At 35.2% G+C, this 19,001-nt stretch overlaps 4 protein-coding genes across 6 annotated transcripts; 1 reads left to right on the forward strand and 3 right to left on the reverse strand.

The window, feature by feature from the left end:
* Positions 1–1,598: 1,598 nt before the first annotated feature.
* Positions 1,599–3,230, reverse strand: LOC124454014. Its single transcript, XM_047004828.1, has 2 exons — positions 2,507–3,230; positions 1,599–2,352 (listed from the first exon to the last, which is right to left on the reverse strand). The coding sequence occupies exons 1-2, from the start codon at positions 3,183–3,185 to the stop codon at positions 2,273–2,275; spliced, it is 759 nt and encodes a 252-aa protein (XP_046860784.1). The 5' UTR covers positions 3,186–3,230; the 3' UTR covers positions 1,599–2,272.
* A 324-nt stretch (positions 3,231–3,554) lies between these two features.
* Positions 3,555–4,632, reverse strand: LOC124454010. Its single transcript, XM_047004825.1, has 5 exons — positions 4,603–4,632; positions 4,312–4,457; positions 4,023–4,145; positions 3,836–3,952; positions 3,555–3,751 (listed from the first exon to the last, which is right to left on the reverse strand). Exons 1-4 carry the CDS (start codon positions 4,629–4,631, stop codon positions 3,864–3,866), a joined length of 387 nt encoding a protein of 128 aa, XP_046860781.1. The 5' UTR covers position 4,632; the 3' UTR covers positions 3,555–3,751; positions 3,836–3,863.
* A 1,882-nt stretch (positions 4,633–6,514) lies between these two features.
* On the reverse strand, positions 6,515–7,468 carry LOC124453991. Its single transcript, XM_047004807.1, has 4 exons — positions 6,896–7,468; positions 6,771–6,826; positions 6,627–6,689; positions 6,515–6,566 (listed from the first exon to the last, which is right to left on the reverse strand). The coding sequence occupies exons 1-4, from the start codon at positions 7,373–7,375 to the stop codon at positions 6,515–6,517; spliced, it is 651 nt and encodes a 216-aa protein (XP_046860763.1). The 5' UTR covers positions 7,376–7,468.
* Positions 7,469–9,906: 2,438 nt separating this feature from the next.
* On the forward strand, positions 9,907–18,846 carry LOC124454008 (carcinoembryonic antigen-related cell adhesion molecule 6-like). Of its 3 annotated transcripts, XM_047004822.1 has the most exons (9): positions 9,907–10,432; positions 12,536–12,604; positions 12,686–13,012; positions 14,155–14,439; positions 14,534–14,800; positions 15,549–15,635; positions 15,868–15,996; positions 16,184–16,196; positions 17,077–18,846. In XM_047004822.1, exons 2-9 carry the CDS (start codon positions 12,544–12,546, stop codon positions 17,273–17,275), a joined length of 1,368 nt encoding a protein of 455 aa, XP_046860778.1. In that variant the 5' UTR covers positions 9,907–10,432; positions 12,536–12,543; the 3' UTR covers positions 17,276–18,846. The 3 variants fall into 3 exon arrangements, with proteins under 3 accessions (XP_046860778.1, XP_046860780.1, XP_046860779.1); XM_047004824.1 differs by lacking the exons at positions 16,184–16,196; positions 17,077–18,846 and adding an exon at positions 16,075–16,169 and having other exon boundaries at positions 9,908–10,432; positions 15,868–16,007; XM_047004823.1 differs by lacking the exon at positions 15,549–15,635 and having other exon boundaries at positions 10,037–10,432.
* The last annotated feature ends 155 nt before the right edge of the window (positions 18,847–19,001 follow it).

Raw genomic sequence — 19,001 nt, forward strand, 5'->3', positions numbered from 1 at the left:
ACTTTAAACCTCAAGTTATGAAACATTAGAAATAGCTTTGTCGAAAAAAAATTGGCAATACTTCTTCTTAGAAGCGCCCCAATTTCAAACATCTCAACTTTTTTTATCTTAAGTTGTGTATAGGCAAGAATAGTTTTGCCAAATATCAGTTAATTCGAATAGATTCCATCACAAAGAACTTGTAGAGCAATAGCGCTAAAAGGCACGACAAAACTTTGCTAATTAAGCTCAGATATGATATCTATAATGTGGGTAACTAGCGGGCATTAGGCGACCAGCCAAATTTTTATTTTACTTAAAATCCAAAGAATCATGATTTTTCGCGCACGTGAAATACTACAAAGAGTTAAATTTTCACATACACCCACCCAAAATTCAAAATTTTAAAACTTTCCTAGTTTTTTCTAAAAATAATAGAGGTTCTTTATATTTTTTAATGAATTAACAGCTGGGAGGTGAAATTCGAGATATTAGGCTATTATGAACATGAGCTTGTAAAAGTTCATGTGTCGTTTATAGAATATTTTCTTTATAGACACATTACAGTCATCGGATACGAAAATTGTTATTTGACTTTGACGAACAGCTAAATAATTACATATTTTTATTTTAATTGCGTTGATAAGATAGAACTAGGAATTAAGATTTAAGAATATCACCTGTCATAACAAAACAATGTAACACTTGAAAAGTTAAGGCGGTGTTGTGTTTCATTGATTCAATTCTGGGTATTTTTAAAAATGGAGCATAATTGAGCAATCCGAAAGATGAAAATTAGTTGGGAGGGGATCAAAAGTTAAGTAAGATGCAAGGGACATTTTTATAAACATATATTTCAATGTGTTTGGAAGTATTGCATGCAATTTTACATAATAACGAGTCACAATGTTTCTTGCAACGTTTTTTACGAACATGAAATTTAAAATCACATTCATAACATATAACGAAATGACATTTAACAGAAGAACTCGGAACATTGTCTGTAATATAAAGTTTATGCAATAATCAAATGCAATCTTCCGTGTTTGGATTTTCTGACCTCCTATGAATAGCAAGGAAGAGTTCTGTTTTCTTTGACATCTTTGGTAAATTGTATGTGACTGTTCTGTTTGTTAATGTGAGTGTGAAAGTCATCAATCTAGTCTGCATGTTAGGCCGTTGTGGCTAGAAATCAAATTCCGTAGCCCCCATCGCGGTGCTAAAATATGTCATCGGTTATCAGTAGAGTTCAATGCGCTGATTTCAAATATCTTTGTTCCCACACGCCAAGACGCGCTGTTTTTTCATAATGCATGGCCAAAGTTTGTTATTTTCATCGGCATAGCGCCATTTTGAATTCCGCGGTATGTTTGATCTTTTGGCAATCTTACTTGAAGTAAGGGGATGTCCTCGAAAACCGTGGACATATAAACAATTTAAATGTATAAGTGTATGCCACGAACCTATCTAATAACCTCTACCAACGATACGATTTTATTCATTTCAAATGTAAAACTGGTTGATTGTGATCGTGAGCGCTTGAGACAATTGGAAAATATCGCGAAAAGTGAGTAAACTTGACGAGAAACAGAATCAAATTTCAACAGTAGCATAACGTATCAAATGTTGTTTATGTTTTAATGTAATACTATTTGGTATCTAAAGATGATCTAAAGCTCAAGAGCTAGCTAAAATAGGAATTGCACAAAATAAGTATGAGGTTGTTGCGACAATTTCTCTTAAATAAATCAGTTTTTTTACATTACTTAGATTTAGTTTTCCTCCAGATCAGTATCCAGATTATAATCCGAGTCCTCTTCCCTGGATTCGTTTGGACAATTTGTGCAATCAACACATTGGCACATTTCAGAGCACTTGTAGTTAGCTTTCATACAGGAGCACCTTAAGTTTGAACAACCAGTTCTACATTTACAGTTGCAATCTTTAAGAAGTTCATCTGGAGCACATTTGCCCGTCATCCATACCACATCAATATTATCTTCTTCATCAATCTTCCATCCATGGTAAACTGGTGAAGGTGCACCAATCTCTTGGGTTGTTGCCCTTTTCCATATTGCGGTCTGGTAGTTTGCACGCTTAATATGTTGTAAGAGACAATCCTTGTTTGGAGGCAAAGCTGCGTCTGAGAATTTACCCATCCTGAACATGTCATATCTTACCTTGTTGACAGAAGTGGAATCCTTGATCCCATATAACATGCATGTCAGTGACTCCAGGTTTTCTTGAACAGCTTCATCGACTTCAAATTCATTACCAAGTTGCACAAATGTGGTCAGACATCTTTCGTTATTGAAAACCGTTTTAAGGAAGATATCTTACTTCGACCATAAAATGAGCTAGTAGAATCACATCCTTAAAGGCAAAAAGAATAATTGATATTTAAACTTGCAAAAGTTGTTGTGTTTACGAAAACTATGTGCATTTTACTTCATACCCACTTTCGGTGAAACGTTTTAATTAAACTGAATCCCAATTATGTAAAAGATGGTTATCAAGTAAAACTTACCTGTATATGCATGGAATCCAATTAACGCTTTGCTCTTTTCTTCGCCAATCTTTTGCTGCACAAAACCAATATTGATGATACGTGTCTTCTCATTCACGCCAGTTTCTAGAAACAAATCGCATTGGATGATGTGGCAAAAGAATAGCATAAGAACGAAGACATCTGTATCTGGGCTCTTTATTAGGACACTGTCACATGACTGAGACGCGTGATTTGGATGAAGTAGCATTCTGGTGTCAGCCTCTTCATGGTCACAAGATAATGTCGCTATTTCTTGAACGATAATGGGTCCAATATCAATTCCTGGTTTAAGGTGATGGCACTTGTCGTCATGGCAAACGTAAACCACAATACCATTAAACATCGTCGATTTGTATGTACACCACTGCTCAAATAAAAAGCGAATAAGTGCTTCTTTGTTTCCACCATGTTTGAGAAACTTGATCCATTGTGCTGGTAGTCTCTGATCAGCACCATATATATTCATAACCTCTAATCCACCACTTGCCCGTTTGTTGCGTTCTAGATTCTTAATACTCGCATCAGGATATCTGTCTACCACAAAATCGGCACGTGTTGATCTGTGATACGTTGCCAACTTGATGACCCTCAAGAACAATTGCTCTGCAAATTCTCCAAACGACGAAGGCAACTTCTTTGCAGCCTGAATGAGCGCCATTCCATCAAGGACAATTGTATTACCCTCTGGAACCTCTTCAACTGTATGATCTGGAACACTTGACTCGATTGATGCCATTAAATTACTTTTCTGAGTCTTGTGTAAGGTACCCATCTCAGTTGAGAGAGACAAAGGGAATGGACCCAAAGAGTAACAAAGTACTTCCTTCATGTCAATATTTCTACTTTGTGCTAGCAAAGCATTCGAGCGAACAGATTACGATTATTCTTCAAAGTAGTTTCTACACCTTTTGCTGAACTAACTTTTACTTTTTAATCATCGAGGTAAAGTTTTCAGTTTCAACTTTGGAATCGTTGAAAAGATATCAGGCGCATCAACTAGTAACTTATCTTTAATAAAAGTTGTCAAGCATTCTTCTCCTCGTTGTTTTGCACTTAGCAGGTCAGTCTTCACTTCAGGTGTTGCAACTAGTCCACTTGACAAGTGGATCATTTCGGCTGTGTCGCTAATCAAAAGGATTTACCATATTTTGAAGCGTGTTTACTATGTTGGAGATATCTTTCTCATGTCGAGTTTTTTGTGGAGTGTCCAGTTCTTTTCTTTTCCTATAAAATGAATGTAAAAACCAAAATTATATCCTTATGTGTTCATTTATGCAGTTGTTCAAAATCTATTCCTGAAATGTATACCTTTTACTTGGATCGGTGCCGGCCATTTTCATACATTCCCTGTGATTGCAGAACGATCGGATTGAGCTAGAATCCATCGTTGCATAGCACCTCTGTTTAATGTAATTCCGACCATTCCTGCAAAAGAAATAAATATATACTTCTTAGGCTTTCAGTACTGCATAATTTTAAATCACTTGGTCTATACCTCCTGTTGTTTTTGAATCTCTGTTTAAGGTTTGCTCAATAGTCATATCGCATGCGACAGAGGAAAATCCATAGTTCTGCTGGCGTTGCACCGTCCATTGGTGACGCAGATCTTGCAACAACGCTAAATGCATAAAAAGTGATAATAAAAACCCGTGCAGAGGATTGATACATTAGTATGTATTAATTTTATTTGTACACCATTTGATGCAACAATCTACTTCTCAACAAAATACCTACTACTGTTTTGTCTGTAACATTAAAGCACTGCGGTATTATACGTATGTTACCTGGGTGTGTTTCTTGTAGTTTGGTCATTTCAAACCAATACGCTGTTCCGTGACGAGAATAATTCACACGATCGCATGCAAAATACCATGTAAGCATTATGCGCATTGTGGATAGATGCAGTTCCCAATTACCCTCTCGGGTAGCTCTAAAAAAGACAAAGCATTTTTTTCTACTGCAGCTGACGAGGAATTTGCTTGGAGTAAACATTTGTTAGATGTCGACCTTATGGAATAAGTAGAGGTTCTGTTTAATTATGTCAGGAAATGAGCATAGTAGATAAATAGGTTCACCTTATAAACTGAAGAAGAGTTCCGACCATTTCAAGGTAGGTACTCCACAATTAAAACGTTGGGTTGCTTTCACTTTGCCGAACCACGAAGGCATCGTACTGGACAATAATGTCCGTGAATGGTTCCAATGAAAGTTTTTCCTGAAAATTTTCCCCAGGAAAGTTGCTTAAAAGATCGCGTGCGACTGTGTAAACATTAGCGGAATCCTCGTCATCAAGACAACCCAAAAAAGCTTGCAATCGCAGTCGATGCAGAGCTTCGCTCATAACTTTATGGCAATAAATGCTTCTGTTATAATGCTTTCCATTCATAACACCTTTAACCTGCCCTGGCCCAACAATTTCAGCTTCAATAAGTACATCCTAAACATAAAGCAATATCGTCATTAAAAAAATGTTTATCTAAGTTTTAATTATTAATCGCATTAGTAAGAGTACACACCTGTAACCCAGCATCTCTGAACATGTTTCCTATTGCGCTCAGGAATGACATGGTGGCATGAAACTCCCCAAGTCTAACAACCAATCTCTCCATAAAAATCTCGTTTTTCCATCTACAACAAAAAAGGCAAACGTCAACCTTGACATTAACTACCATTTGCCATACAGTTCAATCTTAACCTGATTTGTTGAATCTTTGCATAAATTGCTTCGTCAAAAACAAGAACGATGTGTTCTTGTGACAACATGTCTGCAATGTTGATGCTCTTTAAAAGCGCTGTGTACAGTGTTGGGTACTCACTTGGGGATCCATCTATTATTGGCAAGTAAGTGATTCGAGACATTGTTGGTATTGCACGTTGCCTCAGAAGAATGTTAAAACCTGTCCAACCAGGAAGTAGAGTCCCAAAGTGGTTTTGGCATAGCTTCATTAGAAGATATGCAAAATCCAGTCTCTTGGCAAGTTCTTCATGAGACGAGAAACTTTTTTCGTAATAATTATTTAACATTGATGTATTAATGTCAACAAAGTGTGGTGTCTGCTTTTTGCCAAGATTGTACGGGACAATATCTTCTCTTAGAGCTGTAAATGTTCTCCCACCTTTCTTTTGCTGTTTTGAAACAACAAAAGGTTCATTGCCAGACGAATCCTCTCGTTGAATTAATATGCCTCCTAGTATATGAGTTTGGTTCCTAGAATCTTCAGTGAAATCATCATTATCGTACACGAGGCAAGTAAATTTATTTTTTTCTACGCCTTTTGGAAGGAAGGAATCTGATTTCACTGATAGCTTAGCTAGGTCTGTTTCATAAGTTAAAATGGCAGAATGACTTGCACAATGGCCAAATCCATTTAAAATTTGCGTAAGTTGTGATGACCGTGTTAGTTGTCTGACTGCCATACCCAGTGCTAAGGACTTTGGTGTTTGTTTTTTCCCATTTGACGCTATGTACAATATGTCTTGGCAGATTGATAGGACTTTTGTCTTATGCGAATCCTCTAACTCAAGGCGAGATGAGATTTCTGGATAATCTGAGAAATCCAACATCCAAGCTATAAAATTAAACAGTAAAACTGGGACCATCTTTAGAACTTGGTCTGTTAAAAGATCCACAGCCGATGGTGGCCAACATGAATCCATTCCCGGTGCTCCTTTTATAGCATTTTTTAAACTCATCGCAACATCATAAAATTCTTTTAAAGTGACTTCCTTTTGATGAAATATAGGCTGAATATTTGCTTCTTGGTCACCATCGCTTTCTTCCTCTTCATTATCTGCTGTTGTACAGGTCTCGGCTACTTCACCTACTGATAGCTCTTCTACAAATACAAGCTCGCTTTGATTTCTGGTTGCAGGGCGGTGAAATACAAGTTGCGGATAGTCTCTTTGCAATCTTGTTTTAAGTCGGGAGGGACGGTAATTGGATGCATCAAGCTCTTCAATCTTCATTACTTGCTGCACAAAAAAACCTCATGCAATAGCCTCATTCTCATTATTTGCTTTTCCTTGATCAGCTTTTCCTCTATTGTTTTGGAACAGAATGTGTTGTAGCTTAACTGATATAGCTCGTTGTTTTGTTTACCTGTCACATTTCTTGACAAAAATCTGCAGTAATCCAAATGACAATGCTTGTGGTAGCGTACTTCTATGGATACGCAATCTTTACCCCTAATGTGAGCTAAAATTGATTCGTCTTTTTTCTTTTCGGCAGCCTCTCTTAATTTACCCCCCATCAAACGTTTGTGCTAGAACTAACTTATGCAGTTTTCGTTTTCTAGTGGCCTGCAAAACATGCAACGTTATTGTTACCAAAATGTCAAGAAATAATGCAAGGATTATGTTAAACTGTACCTTGTCCACCTTGTATGACTCTTGTCTTTTGCAAATTATGCATTGCTCTGGAAGAACATGTTTATTTCGCCTGACTATGTTTTCATCACCACTAAGCAATGTTCGTGGTGATATCCGTACAGGTGCACACAAGGTCCGGTGGGTGACAGGAGTGCTCGTTTCACCTTGTGTGAATGCATCAATAGTATTTGTTTTTTTCTTTATTCTTCTTTCGGCTCTTGCGACTTTTGTTTTATCACAGAAACGAATATAGCATTCCTTATGAAAACGCACATTTGCAATTTCTTCTCGCACTGTCTCTCTGTCTGGACCGAGCGACCAACGTTTGACTCGTTTGGAAACGTTTGACGCAATTTTATTAGGTTCCCCATCCAAATGAATCCACTTTTCAGAATATTCACTTATTTTATCGATTGTATGTGCCGTTAATTGACACAATTCGCCTGACTTACCATTAAAATGAATGAAACATTCATCCATTCTCTTGATTTGCTCTTTGGGACTTGCAGAATTGTTCTCAGAAAACAGTCAGAGTTAATAACGATTTAATTTAATAATTATCCTTATAAATACTTCAGCATTGCGCGTACTTCAAGTAATAATGTCAAAAGATCAAACACACCGCGGAATTTAAGATGGCGCTTAGCGGAATTTAAGATGGCGGAATTTAGTCGATCAAAATATCCAAGTTTGGTTATACATTGTGAAAAAACAGCGCGTTTTGGCGTGTGGGAACAAAGATATTTGAAATCAGCGCATTCGACTCTACTACTTTCCGTTGAAATATTTTAGCACCGCGATGGGGGCGACGAAACGAAACATTTTCGTGCCAGAGCCAACGGCCTAAAACAGGAACTAACGATTACAAAGTTCTACGACTCCAAAGTCTTTCTACAACGAGATGGACAACAAGAGTAAAAGCTGCTGACGTCATCTTCGAGAAATCGGCTGAACTGCATGCAACCCTTGAAAAATTGCAGGAAGATCCTAGCATTTCGGCAGACACAAAAGCAAAGATTAGAGGAATATTAAGGCGACAACTGTCTTCCTTAATCGTCATCTTTAATTTAGACGCGACAAGAAAGCTATTGACTTTACTCGAGAAGCTTTCTAAAGAGCTCCAAGCGGTTGATATTTCAGCTGTGTACGCTCTATTTTCAATAAGACATGTCCTGCAACGTCTTCATGAGATGTCAAGCGAAGAAGAGTTTGAGCGTACACTTGATGACGCTAAGAAAGTTTTTCGTGTTATGATGTCGTTTCCACTGGAATTTAGTAAAAATTTTGGCACTGGCACTAGACTAAGAAAAGTTCCAAGATGGATGAATAATGAAGAAATGTTAATAACAGAAAGCCTTCACGTCACAGATGCCTCAGTTTACATCAGTGCGAATATAACACCAATGCAAAGCTCGTACTACCAAGCCATTGATGCAATCATCTCAGGTCTAGGATCGCGATTTGAACAAGACGATCTTTTCCAAATCAAATGTATCGAGGAACTGTTACTTAACTCTATGAAAGAAAGAGGAGTATCTTTAGATGGATTAAGCAATTTTGATTGATAAAGATGTTCTAAGAATGCAGCTTGATGATCTTCCTACCATTCTTGGGCTTTACAACACGGATCAGAAGATAAAAATAACAGAAGTCACGCATATTTCAACAATAGCAGAGATATTCAATGCCATGCCGTCAGCAAAGCAACGTGCTCAGAGATCCACAAACTAATTATACTATACTACATAGTGCCACTCTCATCTGCCTCGTGCGAACGCACATTCAGCGTAATGCGTCGTCTCAAAACATGGCTGCGGTCAAACACTGAAGGAAATCATCTGAATGATATTATGTTCTCTAACATTCAGAAGCAACACATGGATATGGTTGAAATAGACGTAATTGCCAAAGAGTTTTCACAGAGAAATGAAAGAAGAAATAAATATTTTGGAAAATACAATACATGACAAATTGTAAATTAGTGACGTTACATCGTTTGATAGTTATATTATCGTTAATATTTATCGACCAACACTGCGGACATGTGCTTCTGTACAGTGTATTGCATGTAGCACATCTCTTTGCTATTTATCACTATTAGATTATTTTTAGTATATTTCACTAATGTGCCCTTCCACAAAGGCTTGCCCCTCCTGCCCTTTTGCCGTTCCGGCGTCCCTGGTCGAAACATGTCTATTTTCAAAAAGTTGTCGTTTATATTAAATGTGTGTTGGCAATAGTGCTTTTACGAAATTATAGAAATACTAAAATACATATGATAACAAGATTGGAGCATATTGATTGAGCATTGGATAAATTGAATTAAACATCTCCATTAACTCTAAGGCGAAGGTCGAGATGTTTATTGCATTGTGTGGTTAGAGCTAAAGTTTGCTATAAAAGAGCCATTTGCTTAAATTTTCTTTTAAAGAAGTATTAGAGATAATGAACGTTATTATGTTACACCTGTGTTACACCTATACACAAAATTTAAATTCAGTCCTTAACAAAAATCTTTTGTGGTCTTATGATTTATCTGTTGCCACAGTCAACAAAGACATTATCCACACACCACGAGATCCGGAAACATTTGCTCAATCTGCCCAGTCACGTTGTGTAACTAAACAGTTCCTTATCAGGTTTGTCCCACCTTCCTCAGTTCCACTAACTACTGTGTCCTGTCTGGATAATGGTATTGTTACCATTATACAAGTCATAGCTCTTCTCATCTTGTTTTTCTTAAATATATAAAATATATGTTTGCACAGGATGGTCAAAGAAATAGACCTTTCATCTTTTGAACATTTCAATACACAACATTTTAATTTTAGGATTAATTTTTTGGAGACCTTGACTTGACCTCAGTCTGCCTGTCTCTACATAGTGTTCTGACTTATTTATGTTTTTATTTAAAGGCTTATACAAACTGAGAAGACTTAGGGAACTTGAGAGAAAATCAGTGAAAGCTTGAGACCGAAGGTCGAGTTGTCGATGGTTGCACCTTTTACACGCTTGATACTTCTCATAAACGTCTCCTCGATTTACCTAAGCCAGTGCAAACACAATCATCTTTTATTTCTTTAGAAAATAGCAATAATGCAAGCAGACAAATGTAAAACAAACATTTTAAAATGTATTCATGTGATTTGCAATTAATTTTCCTTCAAGTACTTATTTCCATATGAACTTTATGGTATTCAATTAAGAATTAGATTACGCCCCGCCCACTTTGGGAGGAGCCTTTTATGCATATTTACCTATGAATATCAGAATTTGTTTTTGAATTTGATACTGTCACATGACCTTAAAATAAACTCCATAGTGCAAACTGCTTAGCAACAGCAATCGAACATTCGAAAGTGAACATGTTTCTTACTTAGTTGAGCTGTTGAATGTTCAGTTTGTTGGTTTAGTTGCTAAAAGACCGATCAAGCACTTCAGAAGATCACACTTTAGCTGTCGTCTCAATATCTAGAAAATTAAATATTAAATACAAGAGACAAGAAACAAGCCAAAGAAACAAGCCAAAATATCTGGGTGAGTTACATTTCGTATTTCGTTTTATTGTTAATGCACATGTGTACTTGCTGTTGTAAGTCGTAAGAAAAAAGATTGTTTTGCTGTAAGGTGCTGGCGTAAATATTCATTCCACTTGCAAGACGCCATCACGCCGTGCATTGAATTCGCATTACGAAAATTATGGCGATTTTGAATTTCAAATTGTGAGAAAAATCATTGAGCATTTCTTCAGTTAAAATGCTTTTGTTTGTGCTTTTGAAAATAAAATACCTAAGAAGAAAGGTAGTACATTGAGCGAAAATCGATGATAATTTTTTACGATATTAAAGTGAATCTTTATATATATTAAAATTCTGCGTAAAAGGATGTCCCAAGAATAGTATTTCCATAAAGGCAAATTTTGTTTGTACAAGTCATATTTTTTCATCAAAAGTAAGAAACGATGCTGAAACATAAGACAACTGACACTCCGTATAAAGTAAACATTTTTAGTTTAAACGCTTCGACAAAGACAAAGCGTTAAATAAGCCGTTCGGTTTTATTCACTATGATGATATGATGTATGAATTTCGAGTTCAACGTAATATGACTTCCATGTACCCATATTGGTTTTCCGTCGGATGAAGTTAATTGTGATAACTCTTTGAATATACACCATGCACAAGACAAACTTCCGGCCAATTTGAAGTTTGGATAGAATACTTGCGAAGTACGTACGTTTTAATTGTATGTCATACGAAGTATACAAGTGCAGATTCATAAGAAAAGGAATAAGAGTAAAAAGACGAAACGGTGAAATAGGTCGTTTTTACAATATTTGGATGACAAATATACTCACAACTAAAGAAAAAGGACAAAAATACTACAAACAACACCAAAACTATTCTATAGGATAACTGCAATAGGAGAATATTCGGGACTACTACGCACGCAACCAAGATGGTCTTGACCATCATAATATATTATTTTTCAACTTTCTTACCAACACTCCTCCTTACCCAAAATATGCAGGGTTTTCCTTACCTAGGCAATGTCATTTCTCTGCCACCTCTCCCAACTCTCTTTCACGCTCTTAGGGAACACATCATCCCAATCTGTAAAACAGGGACTTTGTCGTGGTGACAAATTTGAATATCGCCTTAAAGAGAGCAATTGCCATGGCGAATGGACTGAGACCAAATAAAAAACCACGAAACCCTAGATAAAACCGAGAGAAAAAACTAAACAGAGAAAACGAAGAAAACATCTAGAGTTCGGAAAAGAACTATTTTAGAAACTTTGCATTTAGGCAAACAACTCGTCAGTTGTGAACATTTGTTATCTGTTTGGGTGAATCAACTTGTATATATATGATTGGTTTTGTTGATGACTCATCCAGCATGGGAGATGGGTCATTATCAAAATAAAGCCAATTTGAAAATGAACTACTTCTTAGTTTCCCTCAGTGAGAAACTAATTTTGTTTAGTTACTTTAAACAGGGTCGACTAAACCGGACTGTTTCTGCTTATTGCATGCCTAGGTCATATGGTCTAAGTATTACCATGGAAATTTATGCAATAAAGGTCACCGAACATACGATGGGCCCCAGGCTTCCTGAGAGGTTAATCCGGCCCTGGTTATATACGTATCATAATGCTATGTCTTTTATTTTCGTTGATCTATGCTCCTGCCTCCAGTAATACTTTGCTTTTCTACTCAAATCAATTTATTTCTTTCAACTTGTGAGTTTCTTTTTATCCGAATTGATGACCTTCCAAGTTTGTTTAATGTAGTAAAGTGTTGCAATTCGCTGTGAAATGCAAGTCTATCAACAATCGTAATTTTAGAAAATACACTCAAACTGAAACTGTGAACTTATTACTTGATAATGATAGAGTTAGAATCGAAAGTTTTGAAAGAAAAATCATATTCGTTATATTTGTGTCCAAATTAATTAAGAAGAAAAAGAAACATCATCAATTTTATTAAAGAATGCATTTGAAATACCGCATTTACTGTATTGAGCATCAAAGTATTCTGTAGATGCGGGTGCAGTTCGCAATATGGTGTGGTTGAAATTGAAAATGGTGCTCTTAACTCTAATGAATTCTAAAGCCGTACATAATATTTGTATTTTTTAGGAAAAATAATGAAGGCGAGTTTAAGAATTTTAATAGTGGCATTTCCAATATTTATTTCATTTTGCAGAGGTACATAACTTTTTACAACCATATATCCATAGTTTTTTCATAAATGGTTTTTGACGTATTAATATCCAATTTCAATTTCAGGAACAATAACATCTCCACCTTATGGTCAAAAATTTGTATTTTTACCTGAATCTTCTCACAATATAACTTGGACATTAAATGTTACTGGAAGGATTAATACATGGGTTTGGAGTTTTACACCTTGTGGTTCATCTTCCTCTCAACAACTTGCAAGATTATTTCCTATTAGTGACACACCCGATTATTCGCCATCACCTTTAACATTTGAAGTTTTTAAACCTGGAATTTTGTGGCTAAAGAATACAAATCAAAGTTACAATGGTGAATTTACATTTACTGTTTTAACTTCTACTGGTACTACATCAAGAATAAATGTTTATATTGCTGGTAAGTTTTAATTATGTCAATCTTTCTTGTGATGTATGCATTGTTCTGAGTATTTAATGGGGGAAACTTGGCCTGAATATTTTCCAAAAAAACGTATATTACAGTTACTTGCTGTATTTAGAAATTAAACTGGTGCAGCTCACTAAGTTAGAATAATATTGCCAACTTGGGAATCTTATTCATATAGCTACATTTAAAAACAATCCGAATGGTAAAAATACAACCACAACACTTTAAAGAAGATGATGGCTGTTTGTGGTGTTATTGATACTATTGCATGTCTATAAATTGTAAAATCAACAAATATATAGCATTTAATTTGCACGAAAAATGTATACATTTAGGTAGTTGGTAATTAGGCCCTCTTTTAGTTTGAATAATTGGATTAATGCGCTTTGGCATAGATGCAGTTAGTCTATGGCACAGTTGTAAAGCTGATTTCAACTCATCAATATTTTTGAAAAGTAAGAACTGTACCGATTTCTTCACAACTGCCCAAAGTTGTGAATGGTGTTGAGATACGGTGAATTGATTGGCTAACAATTAGGGCCAAACCTTGTACGCTAATTAAGTGGTATGAATATTTTACATTTAGCTCTGCCTGACTGAATTCGTTTGAAAATGCAATATTTAGCAATTATTGAAAGGGGTTGTGTGTAACATGGAGAATTATAAAGGCCTTGGTATAATTTATCTGCTGGCAGATAAGATCTACCAACTCACAAAATTAAGTTCTCTTGTGACAGAAAATTAGATTAATTGTAATGAAATGTTCTTCTGATTCATGCAGGTTTTTTACTTCGCGACTTGTTGAGTGATCTATGTTTTGTATATGAGAAAAGAAAGATTTAAACTGACTCGTTTTAAAACACACGTAGGCTCAAATTGATAACTTTATCCAACTCTTTTTCTGTCTTCCAGACCTAACGTGTGGCTCCTAAATAAATATGGCAACGAAGTAAATGAATTTTGAGTCTAAGCCCAAATTAACACCAAGATGTTATTTATAGTCACAGCATATTTTCCCATATTTTAAAATGTTGCTCTCCTTATGTGTTACCAGATAAATTTGACTGTGTTTATCAAAACGGACTAATGACTACATAATTTAAGTGATGAAAATTTTATGCTTTTAATTTCAGTGAAACCAAATGTTGTACACAATTGTTCAAATCTTCTGGTTGTGAATGAAGGTGATAATGTGTCATGTGTATGTAGAGGTGAAGGAGGTAACCCTCCTGCTAATGTCACATGGTTTGATAAAAATAACAACATACTTGGTGATGATGTTGGAGTTGTCAGTAAGACATCAGTAATCACTAATGTTACAATGAATGATGGTGGAAATTACAGATGTAAAGCACAAAGTTATAATGATCCACGTTTTAGAGATGAAAAATCCATTGAAATACTAGTGAAAGCTGCTTGTAAGTTTCATAATTTTGTTTCAAATTTCATTTTCGACGTTTGCAATTATAAAAACATATAAAGACAGTAGAATATGAATTTTATTCTTTACAGATCCACCACAACAAACCAATATTACCATCAGTCCAATGTCAGTAAAAAAAGATCATAAAGTGACAATATTTTGTCTATCAGATGGTTATCCTGAACCAACCTACCAAATATATCATAATGGTACTGGTAATATGCGTGTTGTCAGTAATGACAGGACATACATCATTCAATCTGTCAACTTCAATAACGCTGGTTCATATCGTTGTGAAGCAAAGAATAAACATGGAAGTGATTTATCTGATGTTAAATATCTTACTGTCAGCCGAGGTAACTTTAAGAATCTCAGTTTATCTCTTGTTGGACTTTTATTTTGCATTATGTACGAGCTATTTTGGTGGCAAAAATTGACGGGCTATGGTCATCTTAAAATATTAATGAAGTTCTTTTACTTCGCTGCACTTAAGACAGTCGTATGAAATTATATTAAACACTAGAAGATTGCTACGAATGCAACAGCTTTTCATTTTATTGCCGCACCAACTCAAGACTTTAGTTTCCCGTCCGTTTCTTTATGAGATTGAACTATAGGTAGGCAGAAACATAACTTGTAGCGTACACTAAGTTGAGTGAGTACGCACATAACAAGAGAATCACAGCGTTATATCAATATCGCCAAAAAATACAGAAGTTTTCGTCGTTCAGTCGTCGATACAAACTAAAGTTTAAGTTAGGGGAGCTTAAAGAAAAATCTACTGTTGTTTCTAGTGTGGTGAAGTAAATGTAGGGGAGTTCAGTAACATTAACCATATTATTTCTTGCTATATGTATACATTCTTCAGTAAGCATAAGTAAAAAAAATTTTCAGCATATCCGTATTTCATTTCAACGGTATTAAAGTTGCCTTAAACGTTAATTGCCTTGAGTTTATTAATTTAAATAGATTACTTGGCGCTTAAACTATTTTCATGTATTTCATGGCACTCTAAATGTGTTTTAACATACTATAAAAAACAGAAATAAAAGAATTTCATTAATGATGTAATTCTAATACGAACCATTTCTGTCAATGTGCTAGACCAACAAAGTTCTTCCAGTTCATTGCCGACAATGTCTTCGTCGATGACCATTTTGCCATCAACTAGTTCCGCTCCAACTAATAACGGTAATTTTAACGTTTTCTGTTGTTAATTTCAAGTGGAAATATCATTTTTGGAAAGCATGTATTAACTTTAATGTTTTTAAAGCTCTCTTTAAAATTCAGCAATTTTGTTCCCATTTAGGACGCTAACATACTTTAGTGTTCCTTTTTTGCTTATGACAATTGTTTTAGTCTGGCTTTTGGCTATTTTAAATATTTGTTTGACCTAGTAGTTATTAATAACACTGTTTGATAGAATTTATCAAAGTTCGCAAAGATGGCGATGGTGTATCAAACATCGGTCTTATCATTGGTATTGTCGTTGGAATGTTGTTCCTTCTCGCCATTCTAGTTGTCATTTTCTGCTGTTATAAATCAAAGCAAAGTAAGTTCAACATAAGAATTTTTAATTAATTTTTAATTTCAAACACCGCACTGCATAAAACATTCGTAAAACATTCATATAAGAATTTTTCATGGTTGGAAACGTTGAGTAGAATTCCTTTTATATTTAAAAGCTGTCGTTTATGTCAAATTATTAACCATCTACTTTTGTCTTTTTTTATTTGTAGAAAATGGATACCAGTAAGTGAATTGTTTGTTTTAATTGTGTTTGTATAATTTGTAATGGTGATAGTGTTTTTGTCACATGTATCAGTTATAAGGGGAAATATCGAACACGACGGGCCATTTGGCGCCGTGGTGAAAATTGCCAAATGTCCTTGTTATGTATACGCTATGTAAGTGCAAATACGAAATTTAGGTTTATTTACGTCTAAGGCTATTCGTCAAGAAACAAACGGCGAAGCGGCAGCGCCCCCCCCCCCTTTTGCTAGAAAAAACCCCCAAAAAAGTTAAATGATAATAAAAAATGACAGGATAGTTTCCGTTTCCAATTAAATTCAAAGAGTTCGGCCCTCTTTTCATAATCTCCTGGACCGCCCTGTCCAAGGTTCGATACTAAGCATTCTTGAAACTAATTTAATTGCCATACTTAGAAACATTTTTCTGAGAAACTTTGCACTATCCATTAATCTCTACTTCATTTAGTTACAACAAAATTTGCGGACTTTTCAATATTGCGTTCAAAAGCTTCCAAATGCAAAAACAGAGAAATTTGCTTTCTTGTTCAATTGAAAAATTACAAACTTAAAGGTTCTTTATTAGAAAATTTTATTCATTAGAGTTTTTCTATCAAAGCAGCATTAGCTTGCTCATTCTGTTAATGTGCGGTAGGTGAGAGCACGGAAAATAGCAATTTGAACTATCCCCCCATATCAACTACCTAGGTAACTATGCTGGCATAAATATTTGCCACGGTAGAATGTGAGGTGTGGGTTGCAATTAATCAGTTTTATAACATTCATTGCAAGGCTCCAAATATGATGGAAGTTAGTCATTTGTAAAAAACCTATTTTTGTATGTACCACACACATTGATTCAAGTTGAATTTGAATTTTTTTAGATTCAAAGATGATTTTAAAATCACAACCGAAAAAAGAATCAAAAAGTCCCTCTATCTTGACATGGATTGTTTCATACACAGGTCATCAAAGACCTGTGGTACCTATCAAAACAGTCCCAGATACAAAATTAGAAACGACAAAAATTTACAACAAAAACAAAACGCTTGTATTTCTACAAGTGTTTTTGGCTCCACATGAAACACTTTTGAATCATGTGACGATACTTCCTTCAGGTAAGTTAGCCTTATCAGGAATGATTTTGCTGCGAAAATTATGATCTAAAATTATGATCTTTCCTTATCTTTGATAAGTGCTTTAGGCAATTTACTAAACAGTATAGTTGTTACAATCTATTGATAAAACTTAGAGACGCATTTTGATGCAAATAGTATTAGTAATATTTTTAAAATGCAGGAATTCTTACCTGAATAATTAGAACTTGAGGATACTTTTATATTAGTATTACTTTATTATCTAAATATCTGCACAAATGCAAAATAAACTTACACGTAAACATAGGCCTATAGGAACAGATTTAAATTTTGGAGGGGTGAAAATGAATTAAGTGGCTGACTTGATAAGATTGTCTCTTTCGTCTTCAAGTATAACTCTGTACAAGCGCAGCACTTGTAGAAAGTTAAGAAGTGATCTTTATTGTTTAGTTGTATTTCATTACAACTCATTCTATAATTAATGCAACAAGCAAGTGTCACAGAATAGATATATACAGAAGCGCCACTCGATGTCGGAACCTTTGATGTTCGTGTCCGCAGCATCCGGGCAACTTTACACGGCGGCCATGTTTCCAGCCAGATAAATGCAGCCAGATCGCAATATAATATATAGTTCTACGGATGGGTTTTGGCAAATAAACCCAAATATTTCTATAGATTGGCCATTTTTTTAATATTTTTTGTGTGGATACAGTTAACACATCAAGCTCTCAACAATTTATCATTAATTCGACGTCCGTTTTGATAAATGAGGGTTTATTCGGAATATTTACAAAGTAGATATGTATCTGACGAGATGCGTACTCGGTATATGGTTTGTCGTCAGTTTTAATTTTATCATATAAGAATTCTGCAGAGAATCTTGAAGACATTTGTTCTAACATTTGAAATCTCGGTCGTGGCTGAAACAAGTGACAAATCAAATTATCCTCCAGTTAAGTTTATATATTGCAAACAACGTTTGGCAGGACATTCGAATCACCAAAATTGTCTACCCAGGTGTTTTAAACTATCAGAAGCGATGCTGCATGGCCACTATGAAAGTCATCTGATGCCAAAATATTTTGTATTCATCACAGTTGTGACTTGTGAAGCTTGAATGACTTTTTGAGCAAGTTGGAACATAAGCAGCAGCATGTTGGCCTCCACCAATAAAGTGCTTGAATAGCAATTTGTAAAACATATACTGCCATATAGTCCACATGACTTAACTTTGTTATTTCTGCCTTTTTAAATTCAATCAGGAGATTATTTATATATTTGACATGGATGCTTATTGATGATGTGAGAAGTGAACATAAAAAAGCTTCCTGAATGCTTTTGTGAATTGGATTGGTGTTGGCTTGGCAGTTTCCCCCAGTCAAATGTTTTAAAAAAGTTTTCTGGTGTATCTGTGTTTCACCTTTTGGTAAACATTTTACTGTGTAAAGTATTACGATTTAAATAATGGCATTAAGAGTAACTATAACTGGTTTTTGTCAGAATAAGTTCTGTTTGTGACATGATTACTTACAATAAAAATTTTAATTTACTGAATGAAGTTTATGACCCTTTGTTGCAATAATTTCTCTCTGCTGGTTGATCAATGCGGTGAATCAAACATAATTCTAATCATTTTTCACATACAATTGTTTGTCACAACTCACAAGTGAAGTTTAACCAAAGAGGTAAAGCTGTAGGAGCTTGACAAT

The sequence above is a fragment of the Xenia sp. Carnegie-2017 genome, unplaced genomic scaffold (assembly GCF_021976095.1).
Source record: "Xenia sp. Carnegie-2017 unplaced genomic scaffold, XeniaSp_v1 HiC_scaffold_29, whole genome shotgun sequence".
Classification (NCBI taxonomy): Eukaryota; Metazoa; Cnidaria; class Anthozoa; order Malacalcyonacea; family Xeniidae; genus Xenia; species Xenia sp. Carnegie-2017.

Coding starts and splice junctions, on each gene's coding strand:
- LOC124454014 (XM_047004828.1), bottom strand. CDS start 3,185: ATGGCGCTCATTCAGGCTGCAAAGAAGTTGCCTTCGTCGTTTGGAGAA. Junction 2,353..2,506: donor TGGATTCCATGCATATACAG/GTAAGTTTTACT, acceptor TTTGCCTTTAAG/GATGTGATTCTACTAGCTCA.
- LOC124454010 (XM_047004825.1), bottom strand. CDS start 4,631: ATGGTCGGAACTCTTCTTCAGTTTATAAG. Junction 4,458..4,602: donor ACTCTTCTTCAGTTTATAAG/GTGAACCTATTT, acceptor TGTCTTTTTTAG/AGCTACCCGAGAGGGTAATT. Junction 4,146..4,311: donor ACTACAAGAAACACACCCAG/GTAACATACGTA, acceptor TTATGCATTTAG/CGTTGTTGCAAGATCTGCGT.
- LOC124453991 (XM_047004807.1), bottom strand. CDS start 7,375: ATGGATGAATGTTTCATTCATTTTAATGGTAAGTCAGGCGAATTGTGT. Junction 6,690..6,770: donor GCACAAACGTTTGATGGGGG/GTAAATTAAGAG, acceptor GCGTATCCATAG/AAGTACGCTACCACAAGCAT. Junction 6,567..6,626: donor TTTGTCAAGAAATGTGACAG/GTAAACAAAACA, acceptor CCAAAACAATAG/AGGAAAAGCTGATCAAGGAA.
- LOC124454008 (XM_047004822.1), top strand. CDS start 12,544: ATGAAGGCGAGTTTAAGAATTTTAATAGTGGCATTTCCAATATTTATT. Junction 13,013..14,154: donor AATAAATGTTTATATTGCTG/GTAAGTTTTAAT, acceptor TTTTAATTTCAG/TGAAACCAAATGTTGTACAC. Junction 15,636..15,867: donor TTCCGCTCCAACTAATAACG/GTAATTTTAACG, acceptor ACTGTTTGATAG/AATTTATCAAAGTTCGCAAA.